This window comes from Diuraphis noxia, unplaced genomic scaffold, assembly GCF_037042655.1.
Source record: "Diuraphis noxia isolate RWA-SAM2 unplaced genomic scaffold, SU_Dnox_SAM2 contig0004, whole genome shotgun sequence".
Taxonomy (NCBI): domain Eukaryota; kingdom Metazoa; phylum Arthropoda; class Insecta; order Hemiptera; family Aphididae; genus Diuraphis; species Diuraphis noxia.
In genome coordinates this window covers 32,557,291-32,578,362 of record NW_028301714.1, presented here as the reverse complement: position 1 = coordinate 32,578,362, position 21,072 = coordinate 32,557,291, and the positions used below count along the sequence as shown (strand labels likewise).

At 33.6% G+C, this 21,072-nt stretch overlaps 1 protein-coding gene across 2 annotated transcripts in view; it reads right to left on the bottom strand.

Annotated features, from left to right (window-relative positions):
* The window catches only part of dpy (fibrillin-like protein dumpy), a 125,565-nt gene that overhangs the window by 56,438 nt on the left and 48,055 nt on the right, over nucleotides 1-21,072 (bottom strand). Inside the window, exons 31-51 of one of the 2 annotated variants that reach the window (XM_089227647.1) lie at nucleotides 20,756-21,013; nucleotides 20,217-20,667; nucleotides 19,940-20,122; nucleotides 19,744-19,875; nucleotides 19,152-19,667; nucleotides 18,880-19,081; nucleotides 18,617-18,792; nucleotides 18,235-18,506; nucleotides 17,757-18,165; nucleotides 16,841-17,101; nucleotides 16,606-16,755; nucleotides 13,881-14,678; nucleotides 10,562-10,705; nucleotides 9,665-9,736; nucleotides 9,451-9,534; nucleotides 2,920-3,135; nucleotides 2,255-2,437; nucleotides 1,030-1,230; nucleotides 763-933; nucleotides 535-654; nucleotides 8-388 (exon numbers count right to left, since the gene is read on the bottom strand). In XM_089227647.1, coding sequence (XP_089083773.1) covers nucleotides 8-388; nucleotides 535-654; nucleotides 763-933; nucleotides 1,030-1,230; nucleotides 2,255-2,437; nucleotides 2,920-3,135; nucleotides 9,451-9,534; nucleotides 9,665-9,736; nucleotides 10,562-10,705; nucleotides 13,881-14,678; nucleotides 16,606-16,755; nucleotides 16,841-17,101; nucleotides 17,757-18,165; nucleotides 18,235-18,506; nucleotides 18,617-18,792; nucleotides 18,880-19,081; nucleotides 19,152-19,667; nucleotides 19,744-19,875; nucleotides 19,940-20,122; nucleotides 20,217-20,667; nucleotides 20,756-21,013 — 5,380 coding nt within the window. Of the gene's footprint in view, nucleotides 1-7; nucleotides 389-534; nucleotides 655-762; nucleotides 934-1,029; nucleotides 1,231-2,254; nucleotides 2,438-2,919; nucleotides 3,136-3,929; nucleotides 7,945-9,450; nucleotides 9,535-9,664; nucleotides 9,737-10,561; nucleotides 10,706-13,880; nucleotides 14,679-16,605; nucleotides 16,756-16,840; nucleotides 17,102-17,756; nucleotides 18,166-18,234; nucleotides 18,507-18,616; nucleotides 18,793-18,879; nucleotides 19,082-19,151; nucleotides 19,668-19,743; nucleotides 19,876-19,939; nucleotides 20,123-20,216; nucleotides 20,668-20,755; nucleotides 21,014-21,072 lie in introns of those variants that run through there. The other variant, XM_089227648.1, reaches the window with a different exon arrangement.

Sequence of the window (21,072 nt, the reverse complement as noted above, 5' to 3'; positions counted from 1 at the left end):
TACATACCACCACAAAACTTATATGGATTTCCAATTAATGGCTCAGGGCAGAAGCATGATGGTTGCCTGTTTGGATCGCATACTGCACTTTGTCCGCAAGGATTTGGCTCACATGGATTCTTTTTTTCTACGCATCCACGTATTGTGTTTGGACTCTCAATATATCCTGGTAAACATGTACATTTAGCAAATCCGTTATCCAGCAATGTACACTGAGTGTTAGGTCCACACGGAGAGGGTGTACATGGATTGGTTGGTAAACGGCAAGGTGTAATAGGAGGATCCCCTTCATATTCAGATAAACAGAAACAAACTGCAGAACCTTGTACTACTCTGCATCCAGAGTAAGGACCACATGGATTTGGTGAGCATTCATCACCTTCAGGAACTAAAATTAAAGAAATTTTATAAAGTATCTGATTATAAATATGTACAAGTGCTAAAAATATAGCATGACTTATTTTGCTTGATTTGAAATACACTAAAATTAATTAATATGATATGCTAAGTGATAAATTTTGAATTTAAACTTACTGCAACTTTTAAATGGATTTCCTGTCATTCCTTTTGGACAGTAGCAAATTGGATTTCCATTGTCAATTTCGCAAAGAGCGTGCATTCCACAAGGATTTGGATCACATGGATTTTGAGGTACTAAAATTATATTAAATATATATCATCATTTATTTTGATTATTGTGAATAAACTTTAAAACATCAAACTACTATTTGTAATGACAGAAAAATTATATTCAGTAATTACCTTGACATCCTAATAATGGATTTCCATTGTAGCCGGCAAGACACTTGCATGTTGCTTTATGATTTATAACGTCGCACACAGCATTTGGACCACATCGACATGGGTTAGAGCATTTTCCATTGATGCAAGCTTCATTAGTTGAGCATTCTTCATTCGACCGACATCCGGTGACTAATAATAAAACAATATTATTATAGATACTTATATAATTATGAATGTAGCATTGTAGTTATATAACTTAATTAAAAATATATATCATTAATATACCTGATGCACAAGTGATGTATGGATTTCCTTGATGGCCTTCTAAACATCTGCATTCTGTACCGTGGTTAACAGGATAACACTCTGCATTTTCACCACAAGAGTCTTCCGCACAAGGATTTATACAGACACGATTTAATCGATCACATAATTTATCTGGAGGACAATCTTCGTTGTATTGGCAAATGGGCTTGTAAGATCGAACTAAAAAATATTAAAGTGGTGTGATTAAACTGTTAAAATTGAAAATAACGAATATTATATCAATAATAATACATTTTTATGAGAACTATTCTAACTTATAAGTATTTTCTATTAGCTTATTTTAAGAATATTTTTCTGTTAATAAATACAATATATACTACATAACTAAAATGTGTATAGACACAAGGTATATCTCGTATTTTTTGAACCACGTATTTTAAATTGGTTAATAATCATTATCGATATTATGGCAAGATAAAAAATATTCCTCGATTTTTAAGGAGTTTATTTAACCTTACGTTACAATTACAAAATAAAAAAAATGTTACAATTCAAAATAAATTATTGTTTTAATTATCATGAAAACATAATACGACTATAATGAAAATATTTTTGATCCCCTTAGCTTCAAAACAGTTTACACACATGATACTATGAATAAGATTGTTTTTAATGGAATTTAAAAACACCAATATCAATAACAATTTAATTCGAATGTACTTAATAAGCATGTTTCATTCCTTAAATTAAAAATATACCAACAAGTAAATTAATTGTGTAAGCAAACCTATTGAGCTATTATAGTAACCCAGTATTGTTATGAATGTGTGATATAATTACTTAGTAATCGTGTCGTTTTTTAAATTATTATGTTTTAATTTGTAATAAATATAATAATTGTAAAAATATTGATAACAAAATATTATTAACATTTTCATTAACAATTATTGGAAGAATTACCATACATAATAATTTTGTTTAACTTGGGCATATTATAAAGTCATAATTTAAATTTTTGTTCCTAACCTACAGATATAGATGATATCTACCCAAAATAATACGTATTTTTAAATATAAAATTTATATTAATTTAAATAAACATCGATATCATAATATACCATCAAATTTTAGAATTCCTCGGTGACAACGAATGTTATTGAACGAAAACATAAATTAGCCATTTGTAAGGGTAGTAAATCAATGACTAATAAATAATTTAAATTTAATATGGATCACAACTAACCTGGTAAACATCCTACAAATCCGTTGCCTTGAAATCCTTCTACGCAGCTACAATCGACTCCATGAGCAGTGTTAATGCATGCTGCGTTTTGAGCGCATGGGTTATGAACGGTGCACTGGTTTTGGCAAATTTGCTGGATGCAAACTTCACCGTTCGTACAATCATTGTTCGTATTACAAGTTACTAAATTTGGAGTGGGGTAAAAATAAAATAAAATATAGATAAGAAGAAGAATTTTTAACCATTAAAAAATAAATTAAATAGGTAAAAAAATTAGACGGTACCCAAGAAGAGTGGTACCGTAGTGGGTATATTATAAAGATGTATGTATATGTATTTACATTTTACATGATTATGATAACCCCGCGTTTATATTATACAACTCTATGCGTAAACTATAAAATATTATATTATATGATATCAACATTATCAACTATTTTACATGAAACATAGAAGGTCCTATTTGTACAAATATACATCTATTGTCGTTATCTTACAGTGATTGTGTCTTTCATGTGTGTGTTTTCTTTTAGAATATTAATGATTAATTTATTATATTACGATAATAATAATTATTATTATATTGGTAAATCATGTTAATCATTAATATTAAATCAAAATATATTTATATCAAAATATGAAATTAGTGATGTGATTAGTCTTACACAGTTTCGGTTGATAACACTTAGTCGCCGGGTTCCCTTCGTATCCTGGGGGACACGAACAAACGGGTCTGTGCTTTATAACGTGACATTTGGCATTTGGTGCACAAATCGTTGAAAAACTACACAAATTCTCACACTGACCCATGTAACAAGCTTCCGACTCCAGACATTCCGTGTCGGATTCGCATACTTGTGGCTTTTTCGCGGTACCTGGTGCTGTATGGTATTATATATATATATGTACATGATTAGTGTTATTTACATATCATTATTACATGCATTAATATTAAAAATAACTGATCGTTATGTAGTTAAACATTTAATGAATTAGATTTTATCAGTATTTAACTCGGAAATTCCAGTTTAGATTAATTGTTTTTTTTTTGGTTGTGTTAATTTTATTTTTACATATTACATGGTTAAGTTTTTAATGTATTAAATGTATTATATTTCATAAGTAATCACTAGAAATGTGCATGATTATAATTTATAATATATATGCAATATAATATATTTTAATGAGCATCGAGAACTTAATAAAAACTGGAAAATCTAATTTAAATATTGACGAACGTTTAATCTGTGATTCAATGGCATCTTAGTATACAGTGGCTATTTTATTAAGTCATGCTTCGATTACTATCATTTTTGTGAAAGTAGCCTAATCCTAGAGTCCTCAGACATTAGAAACGTAAATACGTTTCACTTATTAAATTAATGACTTTTTTTGAACATACAGAACCTATGTAAACGCTAAAGCACTGACTGATTTGATTAATTTGTCGAACTGACTAATATTTACATGTGACACGTGCATATAAAAGAAAAATTTTAACGTTTCTGTTCGATTCTTCTCTATTTTTAACAACATGACAAACAAATAAAAATAATAACGATACACAATGCGGACTCCGTACCTATATAATATACTTTAATTAAAATAAGAAACATGCTAAAACACAAATTAATATAAAAGCGGAATTTTTTTTAGTATTAAGTGTAAATTATACCTTTAAGACACAGTAACGTGATGATTCCTGGCGGACAGTTATTTACGCGGCTTTCACCTGTTGGTAGACACTTGGCTGCCAAACACTTGTGGCCTGCGTCACAATCGGTATCGTTCCAACACCATTTTCTGGTTGCTGTGGTTATTATTTGTTGTACAGAGTAGCTGTTGTTTATATTCGTTTGGTTGTGGTTTGCGGGTATTATAGTGACATCTTCGATTTCAATGCTCTTAGACGTTATAGTATATTCGGTTGTAGTCAACATATTATTATCATTATTATTCAAGTCCGTTGTATTTTGGTCAGTATTGCGGGATGTCGATTCGTAATTAAAATCATTATTGTAATAAGGGGAATCTGTTTGGAAATTAAACGTAGTCTCTTCGGCTGGTAAAACGGTAAATCTCTCCGTTGAGCTGTCAGTGGTGTCGTTAAATTCAGGGGTTATGTCCGTAGTCTCTCGAATCGTAGTTAAATCAATTGCATTTGGATTTAAAGACGTATTGCGAAAACCACTTTTGTTTGAGCCCGTAAAAGTCGTGGTCTCATAATTTTCTGTAAATGTATTTGTAATTGCATCATTAGGAATATTTTCAGCAGTCGTTTTCGAATCGTTTTTAGTATTTAAACTTGATACAAGCACTTCTATAGAAGTCGTAAACAAATTTATCATAGTAGTAGCGTCGTTTATTGATATGATCGAGGACGTTTCCACTTGGTCTCCGTCGTCTGTTTTTGCCAACGGCTCCAACGAAATATCAGTCGTAAAAGAATCACCATTTTTGGGTGCATTAGATTCTGTCGGAGATTTCAATAAATTGTTTACTACGCTTTTCTCGGTATCAATTTCATTAGATGATGCTTTCGAAGTGGCACTATTAGTTTTAATCCAATCAGCCATGGTGATAATTGTGACCGTGGTGGTTTCTCGATTTGCATATTTGAAATCCGTTTCTTTAGATGTAAATATCGCACTGTCAGTCGTCATTGGTGTATTTGTAGTGGTATTTACTGAATCGAACGTCATTATTTGTTGTGTTGTTTGGTCGCCACCTACTAAAATGTTATCGGTCCGGTCTCTTTGACTTTGTGTTGAAACAATAGATTCATTTTTTCTTTCAAAATCTGATCCAGTGGTTACCTCATCATCCATTGTATACATTTCGTTCACAGAGATTGTATCATCTCTATCTACGGCGCTAGTCAATGTTATAACGCTTTCATTTTTCCCACGTGTACGATCGGTCGTTGTTGAATCATATACCTTACTATTACCCTCATCGTTGTTTACAGAATCGTTTGTTAGTCGGTGGTTTTCGGAAACAATTTCTTTTGAAGCAATTGTTTCAGTAGGTTCTGTGTTTAATACAGTATCTTCCACACCATTAATTACTGTCGTAAGTCCACGGGTTCCCATTACGGTCGTAGATTCAGTTACAGACGGTACACTTGTACTTCCTGTACCACCGAACAACATTTCCCATTTTTTTATAACGCCTTGAGATACATTACTATCGTTTATGTTTATCAAACCAGGAATTATTGACGATTCGACGATCTGAGTAGATAATTCGGGCACACTAGTCATCACTTCGTCACCTTTATCAGTCAAATTAGATGGACTCGCGACTGATTCGTTCGTCGCTTGTTGATTGAGTGTTGTCACGGTCGTTGCCGCTTCGACATCATCTGTTAGTATAGGTCGTTGAGTGTTTTCTTCGGTTGAGTTATTGGAAATAACGCTGTTCACGGTTGTGTACTCGCCAATTTGATTATTTGAAGTTATGATTTCTGCATTTGAACTAATTGTCATCGGGCGTAGAGTTGTTTCTATTGTACTAATAAGTGTAAAATCGTTTTCTATTTTATTTTTATTGGTCGAATTTACCGTTGTAATTTCTATGTCTTCGTATAGTAAATTTATAGATGTCGTACCAACACCATTTAGTTTCTTGAAAATAGTAGAAGTTCTATCGTCTTGTATTATATCGGTATCGATTCGTATGTTTTCAATTGTGGTCATTGAAGGCGTAGTGGAATTATTAGTTGTATTGAGAAATATGTTTTCTTCATCAATTATGTCAGTTGTATTTATAGCGAAAATATCGACAATATTTTCTGAACTTTTCGTGGTGAGTTCTTGATTGTTTTCATTATATTGATCAGTAACCTCATTTAAATAATTAAAAGTAGTTTCTAAAATGTAAGACTTTGTAGTTTGTTCTTCATTCACGTTCAAATAAGTTGTGTCATTAAATTTGGAACTTATGAATTTGTTTAATGTAACTAGTGTTGTACTTTCTTGGTTGTCTATTGTACTTATAGACACAGGTAGTACATTCGACGTAGTAGTTTTTAAAATTGAAGAAATATTTTTAACTTGCAGATTCTTATCTAATTCAGTAGGAACTGTAGTGGTGCTAAATTGTACAACACGAGGTCTTTCCGTCGAGCTGTTTTCTACGTTGTTTTTATCATATTCGTTATTTATTTCTGAATATGACTTTGTTGTACCTTGTACATTATTTTTTATTTCATTTTCTTCATCAAAATAAATTGTTCTAGAATTCATAGATTCGTTTGAATTTTCCGTTGTCAATTCAAAATGTTCGCTTATACTTTCAACAGTACTGGGTATACAATTTGAATTTGATGTAGTTTCCAAAACATTTTGTTTAGTATCTACATTTAAAGTGTCTTCGAAAGTTTGGGAAATTATAGGGTTCGTTGAACTTTCTGTTGGTTCATTTTTATTAAATAATAATATACTTTTGTCAGTACTTGTGAATATAATATCATTATCGAACATTGTTGATGTAACTTGCTCATTATTATCACCATCATTATTTAACACTATAAGATTTTTCTTATTATTTTTTGTCGTTATTTCTATCATATTATTTGAATCATAACCTCGAATCACATTTTGGGTAGTCATATCTATATCGTTTATCAAATCATCGGTAGTTTTAGTCTTAAAATCATTAGATGCTATAGTCGAGGAAAATGTATTAGACTCACCAATTGTGGTTGTTTCTGATAAATCTTTCAAAAACTCAGATGGTTGAATGTTTATTTTATTTTGTGATTTAGTGACACTTTCTGTGATTAAATTCAGGTCAATAGTAACATCTGATGTGTCAGTGGTCAACGATAAATTGTCGTCAAAATTCTCATTGAAATATTTTGTTTCGTTTTCTAAAGGATTTAAGGTTGTCGCCTTAAACGAATTTTGCTGCATTTGATTTGAAATCATAGTAGTTTTGATTGTTGATGTCTGAGAATTGGTTATAGTAGTCATTAAAGTGGATTCAGTACCATCGTTAAAAGTAATCAATTCTGCATTGTTATCATATAATGTTGTTTTTTCAACTATTTGTGGTGCAAAATATTGGGTTGAATTATCAATATATTGATCACTGTTGTTTATTAAATTAGAAACAGTACTTATTTTAAAGTTGAGTTCTGATGTAACGTGCTGAAATATATTTGTATTAGTTTCATTTTCTTCATTTATATCAGTTCTAGTTATAGGTGTCGTTTTTTCTTCTGAATCGATCCAAATAGGGCTACTTGTCGAACTAACTTTATTTTCGTTTTCTTCTCGATCATCCGATAAACTGAATTCGTTTTTGGTTGTGTACTCATCAAATGATTTTATCGAAGGTTCGGTAATTGTTAGACTATCAGTTGTTATCGGTTCAATCGTAGTTATATCGGACACATAATTTTCATCGAAATTTAAGTCATCCCCTTTAAACATTTTCGTTGGAACTGAAGAATTAATTATTATTTGATTAATCTCGGTTGCCGAAAATCGGTCAGTTTTATCGGTCGTATCGAATTCAGGGATGGTAGTAATTTCGGTCAATACATTTAAGTTTTCAGTGCTTAGGCTAGATATTAGTACATCGTTAGTTGTGACGGTTGTAACAGTGTATTGCGGTAATGAGTCTACTGTGTTTTGTACAAAAGCAGGAACAACACACATTAAAAACAAATAGTTAGTAACTGTTAAAAGATTAAAATTAGACTTCAAAGTGAAAGCTTTTTATACATAAAAAAAAAAAACGCAATAATACTGTTGCATTTCATTTGTTTGTCAAAATTACGAGACTGTATTCGAAACAAACGAAAGTTAACAATATATTTTGTTCCAGAACTACATAAGCGTCTGTTCTCTCTGTTATGACATAAAGGCGCTTTTGTAGTATTTAAAAAAAATCATTATTAATTTCATTCAGACTTGTGGAGGTTTCTCCGTTGTTAATAAAGCTCTGATCACCGTTGCATGCACACGATATACCTAGTTAAACAAGCGAATAATGTGTATGTGTGTGTGTGTGTGTGTGTGTGTGTGTGTGTGTGTGTGAGGGCGTTTTATTGTGTATAATATCACATTAGGTATCAGTGATATAAATAATGATGAAATATATTAATGTTTAAATCTAAAATAAAATTGACAGCATTTATCTACTATAATATAATACGTACCTATATATATTATATATGATATCTATGATAAGAAAAAATTATATTCTACACAAGTTAGGAACACATTCTTAATGATCATTAATGTAAAGGAGTCAAATGCACACATTTAGTAGGTACACGTACTTTCGTGCATAGGGTGAAATCGATTAAACAACTAAATACTCTTAATAACTATGATACTACAATAGTATAAGTGCACAACAATACGAAAATAAATAAAATCCTCTCGTCATAGTGGAGATTTATTGATTCGATATGATATTTTAAACTGAAATGTTTATTATATAATAACAATATACTACATTACTATAGTGTATGTTTGATATGTGTAAAGCATTTAATAGAAAACAAGATTATTGATAACTCATGCAACCCATTGTACAATAATATCAACTCGAGAGCCGATTAGGTACCTACGTATAATATCTAAAGTTGTTCATAACTAAACAATTTTACTTACTGTATTATAATCTTTATAAATTTAAATACACATGCGATATAGTCCTCTGTATATTTTTGTATTTTATATGTATGTAACTATAATATAATATAATGTTCCCCATGCTGCAGTCTGTGCTTTTGCGTCACATTCCCCCCCCAAAATTCCCACAAGTCTATCCAATATTGAAATTTTTTTACAATTACTTCAACGACATACAAAATGTTATTTTTGAGTTTTGATTGTATATAATACAAACAAACGCTTATTTTACGTATTCACTTTCGTTAAAAATAACATTGAGATGTGCTGCTATCTGACACGTATATTCACATAATATTTACATGATAATAGAAATGACGAATTTATTTACATAATAGAACTATAGGAAATAAAGACTTTTTACATTAGGTCAAGCAATTAAAGAGAAAGTAAAGAAGCAAGTATCGTCAATGATCTTTCGATGCTTGAATCTTCATCAGATGTCTTGAAGTCGTAATTATATAAGGAAGGAGTTAGGAAGTTTTAAAAACAGCAACACATCTATTATCTTAATATTATTTCATTTGAATTAATACTTGCACATACCTTTAGCGCAAGCTCCAGTTACAGTATCACATGGTACACCGGTCGGGCAATGCTCGCATCCTGGGATCGCAACAGGATCTTGACCTATACATTAAAAAAAATAATATAATAATAATAATAATAATTTCCAAATTTAAAATTCAATAAAATCTAAGAAAATATTTAAATAATTTTGAAAAGGGTTTGGCAGTTTTATAGAGATAGAATAGCTTACTCGATAATATACAGTTGCATCCATCACATACGTAACCGTTTTGACAGTGTACGTTCTTTTGGCATTGGCACACTATGTAAATAAAATTTAAATTATTTAAATTGTATCTTTTTGTACTACTATAAAAAAAAAAATGTTATAGTGGAAGTATAGAGGAAGACTATGTCATATATTCTTTATGAGGTACATAATATCATACAAAATATTTTTATAAATATATTTACACATACATTTGGTACCTACTACACATAAGTATAGTGCGCAAAGCTAAACATCGCGTAAATTGAATTTAATGAATGGAAACTTGGTGGTTTAGAGTACCTACATATTTCAATATGCCATTATGTTATGAAGAAAATCGAAAACACAAATATATAAGGCAATCCTGACCAACATTAAAAACATAAACCAAGTTATTTCGTTGTGCTTATTAAGCGTTACACCCACGACAATAATAATATAATGATTTTGAAATCTTAGAATATTCAGTTTGCTAACCAAATAATTTTGGTAGTTATTTTTTTCTTGATAAAAATAAATCTTATAATCAATAATTGTATAGTAATAAATTAAATTAGAGTGTAGGGAAGAGAAAAAAAAACGTGACAATAGTTATTTCGAAAATATTGTCTTACAAATTATCTGATTGATAGTTGACCTTTGAAATATGACCTATATAACAGCTGAGTGATATAATGATGATTTTTGTAGTCTGATTGTAACAAACAGAGTAGGTAATAAATAATAATATTAATAATCATAATAATAATAATAAAATATGTTAGAAATGTTTCGTACATTTAACTAACAAAATATACAGGTCAAGGAATAAGGAGTAAGAGGAGACGATATAATTATCTACAATTAGCATATAATAACAGCGATTGCAACACTTACGTTTCAAGCAAACTGGTTGATGGTCTTGTACTTGACAGTCTTGTTGTGAATTACATGGATTGTTATGTTGACACGGGTTTTGGCACTGATTCGCAATACATGCTTGTCCGGACGGACATTCATAGTGCGCAGAGCATCCGACCACTGAAATCGCCAAATGACATTGCGTGTTTATAAATAGAGTAAAGTACAGTATTATAAGGAACGCAGATATAGATCGAATTCGTTCGGATTTCATTCAATCGATTTTCCAGCCTTAATGACGATACTATATTGTTATCGTAATAAAAAAGCGTTTTTATTAGCGCGTCAGACATTAAAGTGTTGCGGACATGATTCTAAAAACGAGTCTTAGAGTCATGTTTGCAAGTAAATGATAATAGTCTGCGCAATATTAACCGTCACCGAAACAAGCCTATTATAATGTTAAGTATAACAATAACACCAATCACCATTTCGTCGAGCCGATACTCTTGAACTCAACAGTAACACGATAAAAACATTGTAAAACAATAATTGCTTAAGTAATACCATGACACAACAGAGTCAAACACATCATTTTTACCACATCAAACACTTAACCGACTGTAACACGTTCGAGGCGAAAACGTGATCGAAAGCGATTACTATTAAGCCGACGAAGACAATTTAATAACTTCGACGGTTTAAAGTGAAGCAACAGAGAACGCTAAGAAGAAATGTATACAGGTATCGTCTCCAGCGAACGTTCCCGGCGCACTGCGGCAGAGCGTAGAGGTACAGTTGGTGGGTGACATGCATATTCCTCCGGAGCGCTGAAATAAAACAAAAAAATTACAGCGGCCAATAAAATGTTGATCGCGCGCCTCGAACTGCAAACTGCCGCGGAACGACCGTGTACCTGTAGGTAAAAGGCGAAAGGGGGAGACGTCAATTAAAATAATATGAAAAATAAAAACGCTTCGGCTGAGGTGGGGACCGGTGGCCCGCCACGCGCGAAGATCTTCGCCGCCGCGCGCAAATGTAAATAGCCGGCGTGTGGATTTAAACGTGCGCCGGCCGTGCTCTGACATTACAATAATAAAGGTATATATGTACAATAATATATATTATGTAGTGGAACGACTTTACTTTCACGGCGGCTTAACCAACCGTAGCGCAGTCGTAAAACTGTGTGTGTGTGTGTGTGTGTGTGTTGTTCTCTTCTGAATATATTATTATATCTAAATATGTATATATAATATATTATGTTTGCGCGCATTTTACTTTGCATAAATTACTATTATTATTACTATTTACTATTTTCGCCGTATAGTTCAGCCCCAGTGAAAGTTATTATATTCCACAATTAGTGCGTCTGGCCCGTAAATAGGTAGGTACGTCTGGTTTTAAAATTTTTTTTTACGTTCGTGATGATGTTTATTCTTATATTTGTGGGAAGGACGAGCGTCGGGCGTGTAAGCGGTGAAATAATACTAACGTTTGTACGTATGTACCACGGTAGTCTTACACGACCTTACGCAATCGTCCACGGCGTTCTATTGTTCAATGTACAAACCTCTAAGCGAACTTTTTAATTTTTCGCGTTAAAATTTGTTTTCAATTTCATTTTTGCTCATAAATGGGCGTTAATAGTGTTTGTAGATCGCGCGTACTATTTATATTATAATATAATAAAATCATATACTATATACTCGTATGTGTACACATACCAATGTATATACATTACACGCATAATATAATTATTATAAAAATATATCATATTTATATTATACATATATATCTGTGTATAATAATATTATCTTTAGTAAATTATATTATAATGGATAGCCCGTGCCGGAGACTTCGACGCCACAGCACCTCATGCACGACATTTCAATCACGAGTGTCAAAGCGGAACATGCACGCGGTCGCAACGACGCTTTTAAGTCGTGTTTATAAATGCGCACAGGTGTGGAAACACGCGTGATTGCGGTTCAAAAAGCACGGAAACCACTCGTGAAAAAAAAATAATACAAATTAATTATAATCAAAAATACTAAAATATAAATGATTTTATTAAGTATAGAAGGCACACGTCACACCGTCGTCACGCATGCGCCGAATGAGGTTCGACCTACATTTATTTAAATATAATCGTATTGAAAATATATTAATACAATATAGTACGATATATATATTGTACGATATATGTATCGCCTAAATAGCAGACATTAAAAATGGATGCGGACGACGACGGACAGTGCTGCGCGTGGCAAAAGCGTGAAAGAGAAGTTCGAAGAGGGAGCGGAGATCGAGAGTATGTATATATTATAGCGGAGGCGCTTATATGCCCCCCTCAAAAAAGCTGAAATTTGCTCGTCACGATTGAACTAAAAGCTTCACTATATGTGAAAAATAACCACAAGCATTCGTTTTGTAATATGCAATTCGATCTCGGGCGGTGCAGCATGCGCAAATTGAAGATAGCATGCTAGCGGGTAATGGTATACCGTGGTAAAGTACGATATCACGTTGGCGGGGTTATAAGACATGCGGGGAGGGAGTGTTGTGCTATAATATCTCTAGAAAAATATTATCGATGATAATTGTGTTAAACATTAAATATATAATAATAAAGAGGTATATCTAAACTTCTTTTTTACTTTTCTCATCTGAAAGTTTCTGAAAACTGCGGTAATTCGTTTTTGAATAAACTGCCAAATACGGATTATGCGTAAAAGCATTTTTTTCCTGATTATTTTTAAATGATTTTGAAAATGTTTACTTTGAACCTTTTGAACAAAAATTAGATCCATTTTTTACCAAATATACATCACTAAAAGTATGAGATAAGAATATTTTAGTATCTTCAAAAACATTAAAACATACACACACAAAAGATTGCAAAACCAATGACTTTATTTTAGAATCAGGAAATATTGATCGTTATTAAACCACGCAGTTAATCAATATAGGTACACTAGATGAACATTATTAATGAAAATACTGAACATGATGTGTATAATACTATATTAAAATATACATGATTTATCAAGCACAAATCATTAAGCAACTAGCGAGCAAAAATTAATTCAAAATGTATACTTTAATCGAGAAAATATATGTTCAAAAATACTTACGATCAGTGTTACACACACCTCGTATTAAATCAGACCGATCAAAAAAAATTGTTAATAAAAACCAGTAAAAAGACGATCCCTGATCGCCAGTTTGTCGGGGAACGAATACGCACAACACAACCTCCTCCTCCCCCCCGCCTACTTTGCATGATGATGTATTTAAATATATTTAGGCAACAGCGTTTGAGTGTCGTTGCTGTGTTTTTTTGTACATTTACCTTTCAGACATCCCGACTTTGAATCGGCACTGTAACCGGCCGGACAAAACTTGCACACGGCCCGGTGCCCGTCCACGCCACACGGGGCGTCCGCGGGACACGTGACGTTCGAACACGGATCGACGCACGCGAAATTGACGCACGCCTCGTGCTCCGGACAACCGGCGTCCCGGAGACACATGGACGCGGTTGGCGCGCAGTTGTCGGCGCACACGCACACAGCCCGGTGGTCGAGTACCAAGCACCGCTTGTCAGCCGGACACGGTCCGCCCGCACCACCCACACCGCCGTCGCACGGGCTCTGACACCGGCCTTGTCCCGTGCATCGGAGGTGCGGTGCGCAGTCGGTGTCGACTCGGCACTCACGCTCGGCGGGCGCGCACGACAACTCGCCCAGCTCGTTGACGGCAAAACCGTGCTTGCAAGCGCACCGGGCCCGGTGGTTGCGGACCACGCAGGCCTTGGGTGGTTCGCACGATAGTCCGTCACACGGGTCACGACACGCACCGTCCGCGGGGCTACACGCCCGAGACGACGGGCAGTCCGCGTCCACGGCGCACCGTGACGCTGCGGTCGGACCGTCGCCAGCGCGCTGCACACAGCTGCCCGGGTCCGGCGCGCATCCCACCCTCGGGTCGCCCGCGTAACAGTCCGGGCACGCGCACTGGGCCCTATGCAACACCGGCCGGCATAGAGCGTTCAAGCCACAGGTGTCTCTCACGCTACACGCGTCGACGCAACGTCCGTCGATGCACGTCTTTTCATTTGTACACTGACCGTCGTCGGCGCATTCGACCACTGGCGATAGTAACGCGTCATAAAAAACAAATAACAGTTTTTTGTCAGAATTTATATACACACTACGTCCTAGCTAATATCATTATATTTTATACATAGGTATTAATACGTTGCATTTTCAGGGCCGTATTTAGCATTGTTTCCATATCGTCATCATGTCTAAGCCACAACCCCCCTTGGTGAATTATCAATAATTAATGTTCAAGATCAATCACAGTACTAGATTATGTGACGAAATGTAGTAGAAGATATTTTAACTACAAAACATTGCTATCTGTATAGCTGAAAGTTTGAATAGATTAATATATGATAATATTAAAATAAATTGTCATTGAAATTAAATATACTTTTTACTAATGAATTTTTTTTTTGCTGTAACGAAGAGGCTTAAAATATACTCAAGAACGTATGCATTATTTTTATTAAATATTGTTCGAGTCGATATAACATTATTCCCTCATCAAATTATAAAAATACAGTAATCCATCACCATAAAGTTCCCTCCCTCTAAATACGGCCCTGTGTTTTATGTACATAATATGTAAGTTCATGTGTGTATGTGTGTTTGTGAGCGTGTGTGTTTAATGTGTATTAAGCTGGCTTAATATTATTCCTCAATATCATAAAAAGTATAGTGTTATGGAGAACAGAATTCAATATGTATGTATAGTAAACATTAAAATCATTTTCTGCAATATAACCTACATTTCGTAACCGGGTTATATCAGGTTGAATGGTTCTGATTATACAATAAAATTACTGTTCATAATAAAACGTTTTCAAATCAAAGACTAATGAACCGTAATAGCCAATTAAACTAATGAGTCGCTCATTAAATATATATTTATGTTAAAGGTCAAATTTACGAAATTTATACAAAGGAATGAAAATAAAGTAGTAATATTTATTATCAAAAATAATATTTTAAAAAATTCAACTTTTTTTCTACTTTATCGAAAAACTAAATATATATTTTTAATTAGTGATAACATTAAGCCAACTTAACATATTATTTAAAATATACAAATAGGTACTTAAAAGTGTTGGAAAGAACTGTGAAAGAATTTATTCTCACAACATGCCATTGAAAATATAATATGCCCAAGCAATAAACCGTTTCAAGAAACAAATAGTGACTTTCAATTACAATGTAATATAGGTTTTAAGCAAATCACGCTTCGTGCACAATAAATTACAATTGTTAGGTTAAACGTGTGAGTATATAACACTTTCACAGTTCCCTCCAATCTGAACATTGATTGCTGTACATCAAGTCCAATTAATCATATTCAAATATGTAGCGAAGATGGTCGTGATCATAAGAAATTATAGCTTAAATACATAATAAAGGTATTCTCAATCGAAGTAGAATAATAATATCTTAATCAATTATTATATTACAATGGAAATTCCAGATTGGGGGAAACTGCTCATACTTCCACGGTTAACTCAATAGTGAACTATTTAGAATACAAGTCCAGACAATATAATACAATATTACAAACCAATTATACGTGAACAAGTGGCAATATAACAATATTGTAGTTGTACCACTTATTATTTATATAATACAATATGTACAAAAGCTGTAACTATTTAAAAGAAAAAACCATGCACAATTGTCTATGATAACAATATCTATATATTTGTTTTATACATTTCGTCGGATCTTCGAGTCGTATAATATTTCCTACAAAAATAATATTATGTACACCGTAGGTATAATATTATAAAAAACAACTGCAGCGGTTATGTGTCCGAAACTATAATAATCATATTATCATCATAAAAACAGTATATCATTATACTATTCGTGGGTATAATATAAATGTTGTGGTACCTAAATATATATTATAACATAATGTCGAGTAAATCGAGGATCGTCTAACCGATACCGTAATATTATGGTATAATAAACACGACTTACCTTGTAAGCACTCTTTTTGCGGAGAACCGGTCGTGCCGGGCGGACACTGGCAGACGTACACCGCCGATCCTGTACTGTCAATTGACTGACAGCTGGCGCCCTTACCACAGCCGTTTGTTCGACAATCAGATGGCAATTTTTTCATTTCACCTGGATAAAAATTGATTTTAATTTTTTGACGTTAGATTTTTTTTTTTTTTGTCAAAGAGCAGCGCAATCCTGCGAGTGATCTCACATTGCACGTATGGATTTCCCACGGGATATTCGGTCGGACAATAACATTTGGCGTCCTGATCGTTCACCGGTTGGCAGAGTGCGTGTTTTCCGCACACAATACTTTTGCACGGGTCTGACCGCTGTTGAGCTTGATCGCAGACACACCGCTTGCTCGGATCGCCCGTACATCCCGGAGGACACAAACACTCGTAACCACCGGCAATGTCTTTGCACCGGCTGTTCTGTCCACAAGGGTTCGAAGCGCATTTGTCCACCGTTCCTGTAAACGATTTCAAGTAAAAACAGTCGAGATTGCGAGCTAATTATATTGTATTCTCGTTGAACATAGGTTCAGTAGGAAGGCACCGACATAATGTATTTTATAAGTTATGACGTTTAATTTGATATCGAACAATTTCAAGCTAGATGGGTACATGCTGCGTCTTAGTTTTTTAAATACGAATCGTCATTAATATATTAAATATATATCTATATTCGATTTTAATTAAGTAAAAGTATTTAAACGATATTATGTTAAACAAATCAACTATGAAACAACTAATAATATGTTTCTCATGAATATTAATTGTTTAAAGATTAAATTTCACTTCATACACGATTAATGAACTAAACATTTAAATCTAATGATGAATTATAATCAATGGTAACAATATTTTGACTATAATATAATTATATTAGGTTGGTATGATGATGGCCCCTATAACTAGCCGCCATTTATAGTCTAAACTACTATTGTTAGATTTAATCAATAAAAGACATATGATAAACTATTACTTTTTAATTAGACTTTGATTTTATACGCATGAAATGTATTATTTATGTATTTGATAAATGGTGATGTGAACTATCGAGATTATTAAAAAAAAAAAAAATTATTTTGCCTAAATATCCTACAACATTATTATTATATTTACCTTGCTTGCATTCGAGTTGAGGATTTCCATAATACCCAAGTGGGCACGTACAATAAGCCATTCTATTTGTAACTCTACATTGTGCATTTGATCCACAAGCACCTTGCTCCAAACATGGATTTCTACACACTTTATCGGAACCACATTTCTTGTTCGTGTCACAATCGTCATCCTTATTACAAGTATATCTGACACATTCAATATTCGGTTCTCCTTGGAACCCGTCGGGACACATACAAACAGCTCTATGATCGTTGACATGACATTCTGAATTATTTCCACACTGTATTCCCGTAGCCACGGCGTCACAAGGATTTTTGCATTTACCATTTTGACAAGACCGGTCATCAGCACAATCTGCACTAGAACGACATCCGACTACGCATAATCCATCAGAACATATATGACCCTAAATATTATTAATAATTGACATGATTAAAATTTTTATCCAATTGAAATTTGTTTAGCCAATAATTACTGTTGGACAATTCGTGCTGGAACTACATTTCGTTGTACATGTATCTTTGTGACATATTTCTCCACACGAACAGTCTTTATTAGCTGTACAGCGTTTTATACAATATCCAGTTTCTAAATCACAGGGACATGTTCCATCGCATTTTAAAATTGACTTTGTGCATCCAATTAATGGGTTTCCATTAAATCCAGCCTTACAACTACACTGCACTCCATGATTGATTACTTTACATTCGGCACATGGACCACAAGTAGTGGCACCGTCACAAGGATCTAGAATTTAAAATTTTTCATTTATTTTAAATACCTAATGGTTATTAACAGTTGATTATAAAATATTTTTAAATAGCATTACCCTATATTATAACCATATTATTTCTTACCTCTACATTGTTTGTCGATACACGCTTCATTATCGGGACATGAAGTGTCACTGTGACAACCACCAACACAGAGACGGTTTTCGCATATCTGATTAGGGCTACATTTAGAGTCTGAATTACACACTGCCTTACAAATTCCGTTATGACACCGTTCATCAGATAAACACTCCAAGTCCCTATATACAATTTTGCATTATTAAACGTTAGGTCTATTGTTTATGGTGATTAGTGTGCATTGATTAATTACATAGATAGGTACTTACGTTTGGCACACTGTTTGACAAGTAGATGTATAGCAAGTTTGACCTGAACTACAATCACTGTTTCCTTTGCAGCTTATCATTGGATATCTACAAGCGAACAGAGGATCACCTTCGAGCAGTAAAGGGCAATTACATTGTTTTTGGTGGTTTGTAACTGAACATAATGCGTTTACACCACATGCAGTTGGGGATTCACACATATCTAAAATCAGATTGTATTTTTATTTTTATTTTTGTGAGTATGATACAAGATTATAATAATTTGATTTTACCTCTGCACTTGTTGTTAATACAAGATCTGTCATGTGGACAGTCAGTGTCACTTCTACAGCCAACGTTGCATACTAATCCATTACAAATTTCTCCACTTCGACAATCGTCGTCCTTGCGGCACATTGGCTTACATATAGACACTGACATATCGCATTTTTCATTTCCGTGACAACTGGCGTCAGAAGAACACACGGGTTGACAAGAATTATCATTACACGAGTAACCCGCCGGGCATTCTTGATTTTCGTTACATGGCTCAGCTGGGGTTCTAATACATGCTATTTTAGCTGTGGGATTGGGAACAAATCCAACTCGACAAGAACACGTGGCCCTTTGATTAGCAACCGTACAGATAGCATTTGGTCCACAGGGCATCGCTACACAAGGATTTGTGCACACATTATCTCTGCAGGACTCAACTGAAGCGCAATCTTCGTTCGACTTGCATCCAAATAAACACATATTGTTCAGACATATATGTCCTAAAAAGCAGTCATTATCTACTCTGCAGGTTACTAAACAATGCACAAAATATTTTATTAGTTTATTATAAATACAATAATTTATTTTAATTTCATATTGTTAACTTACATGCACAATGATTTTTAAAACATTTTTCATTTAACGCACAATGATTGTCGGCTTGACAATCAGGTTGACAAACAGATTGATGGCATGTACTATTTGGATAACAATTTTCATTTATTTCGCAAGCGACAGGAACTATAATAAAATTAAAATTAAACACAAAGAAGTATTTAACAATCTTACGATTTAAATTACATACTTCGAACACATTCAATTTCACTGCCACCCGTAAATCCAGCAGGACATGAACAGTGTTTAACGTGATTGATCACATTACAATTGGCATTTAATCCACACGAGCCTTGTCGTTCACATGGATTATTACACTGGCCTTGTAGACATTGCTCAGAAAGACCACATTCTGCATCCGATTGACATGATGCTATAAAATAAATGTACATTATAATATGTATTTTTCGATTTTCTGATTTTCCGATTTTATATTTAGATATAGTTAAATCAATTTTTAAACTTACATTTACAAGCTCCATTATAGCAGTATGTATTACTCGGACACTGTTGATTAGAAGTGCACGCTACAGCCCTAGGTCTACATCCAATATTTAAATCATTTGGATCTCCTTGATATCCTGGATGACATATACAGGATCCATAATGTGCTGATGTTCCACACTCAGCATTAGGACCACATTTAACTTTTTCACAATTATCTTGACACTTGGGAATACCATTAGTTTGAACACAGTGTGCTGCTGGTGGACAGTCTTCGTCGATTTGACATTCAACTGGAGAATGACAACCATCTTTGTAAGGATCTCCTACAGTTCCAAGTGGGCAAAGGCACTTAAAGGAACCCCTAGAGTTATCACACCTAGCTCCTGGTCCACAAGGGGCTGCTTCACACAAATCCAATACATCACAACCAAAATATGGATCTCCAGTGTATCCTGGTTGACAATAACAAACCTACAAAAATATTAAATTGATCAAATATCAAAATAAACTAATAATATTTTACAAAAATAAAATATATTATTTATATTATATTACATACTTGTTGATGATTTTCTGCGGAGCACAAGGCATTTGGTCCACACGGGTTGTTGGCAAGACATGATATTTTACATATGTGATCTTCACATATTTTATCATTTGTACAATCTTCATTTTCATAGCATTCAATTTTGTGACAACCAATATGTGGATTTCCGTGATAACCAGGCTCACAATTACATACTGGTTGATGGTCAACTGCTGAGCATTCAGCATGCCTTCCACAAATTACTTCTTCACATACGTCAGTACACTGAGTCTACAAAAAAAATTATATTAAATCCATTTTATGGTATTCTACGCATAATATAAGGTTTA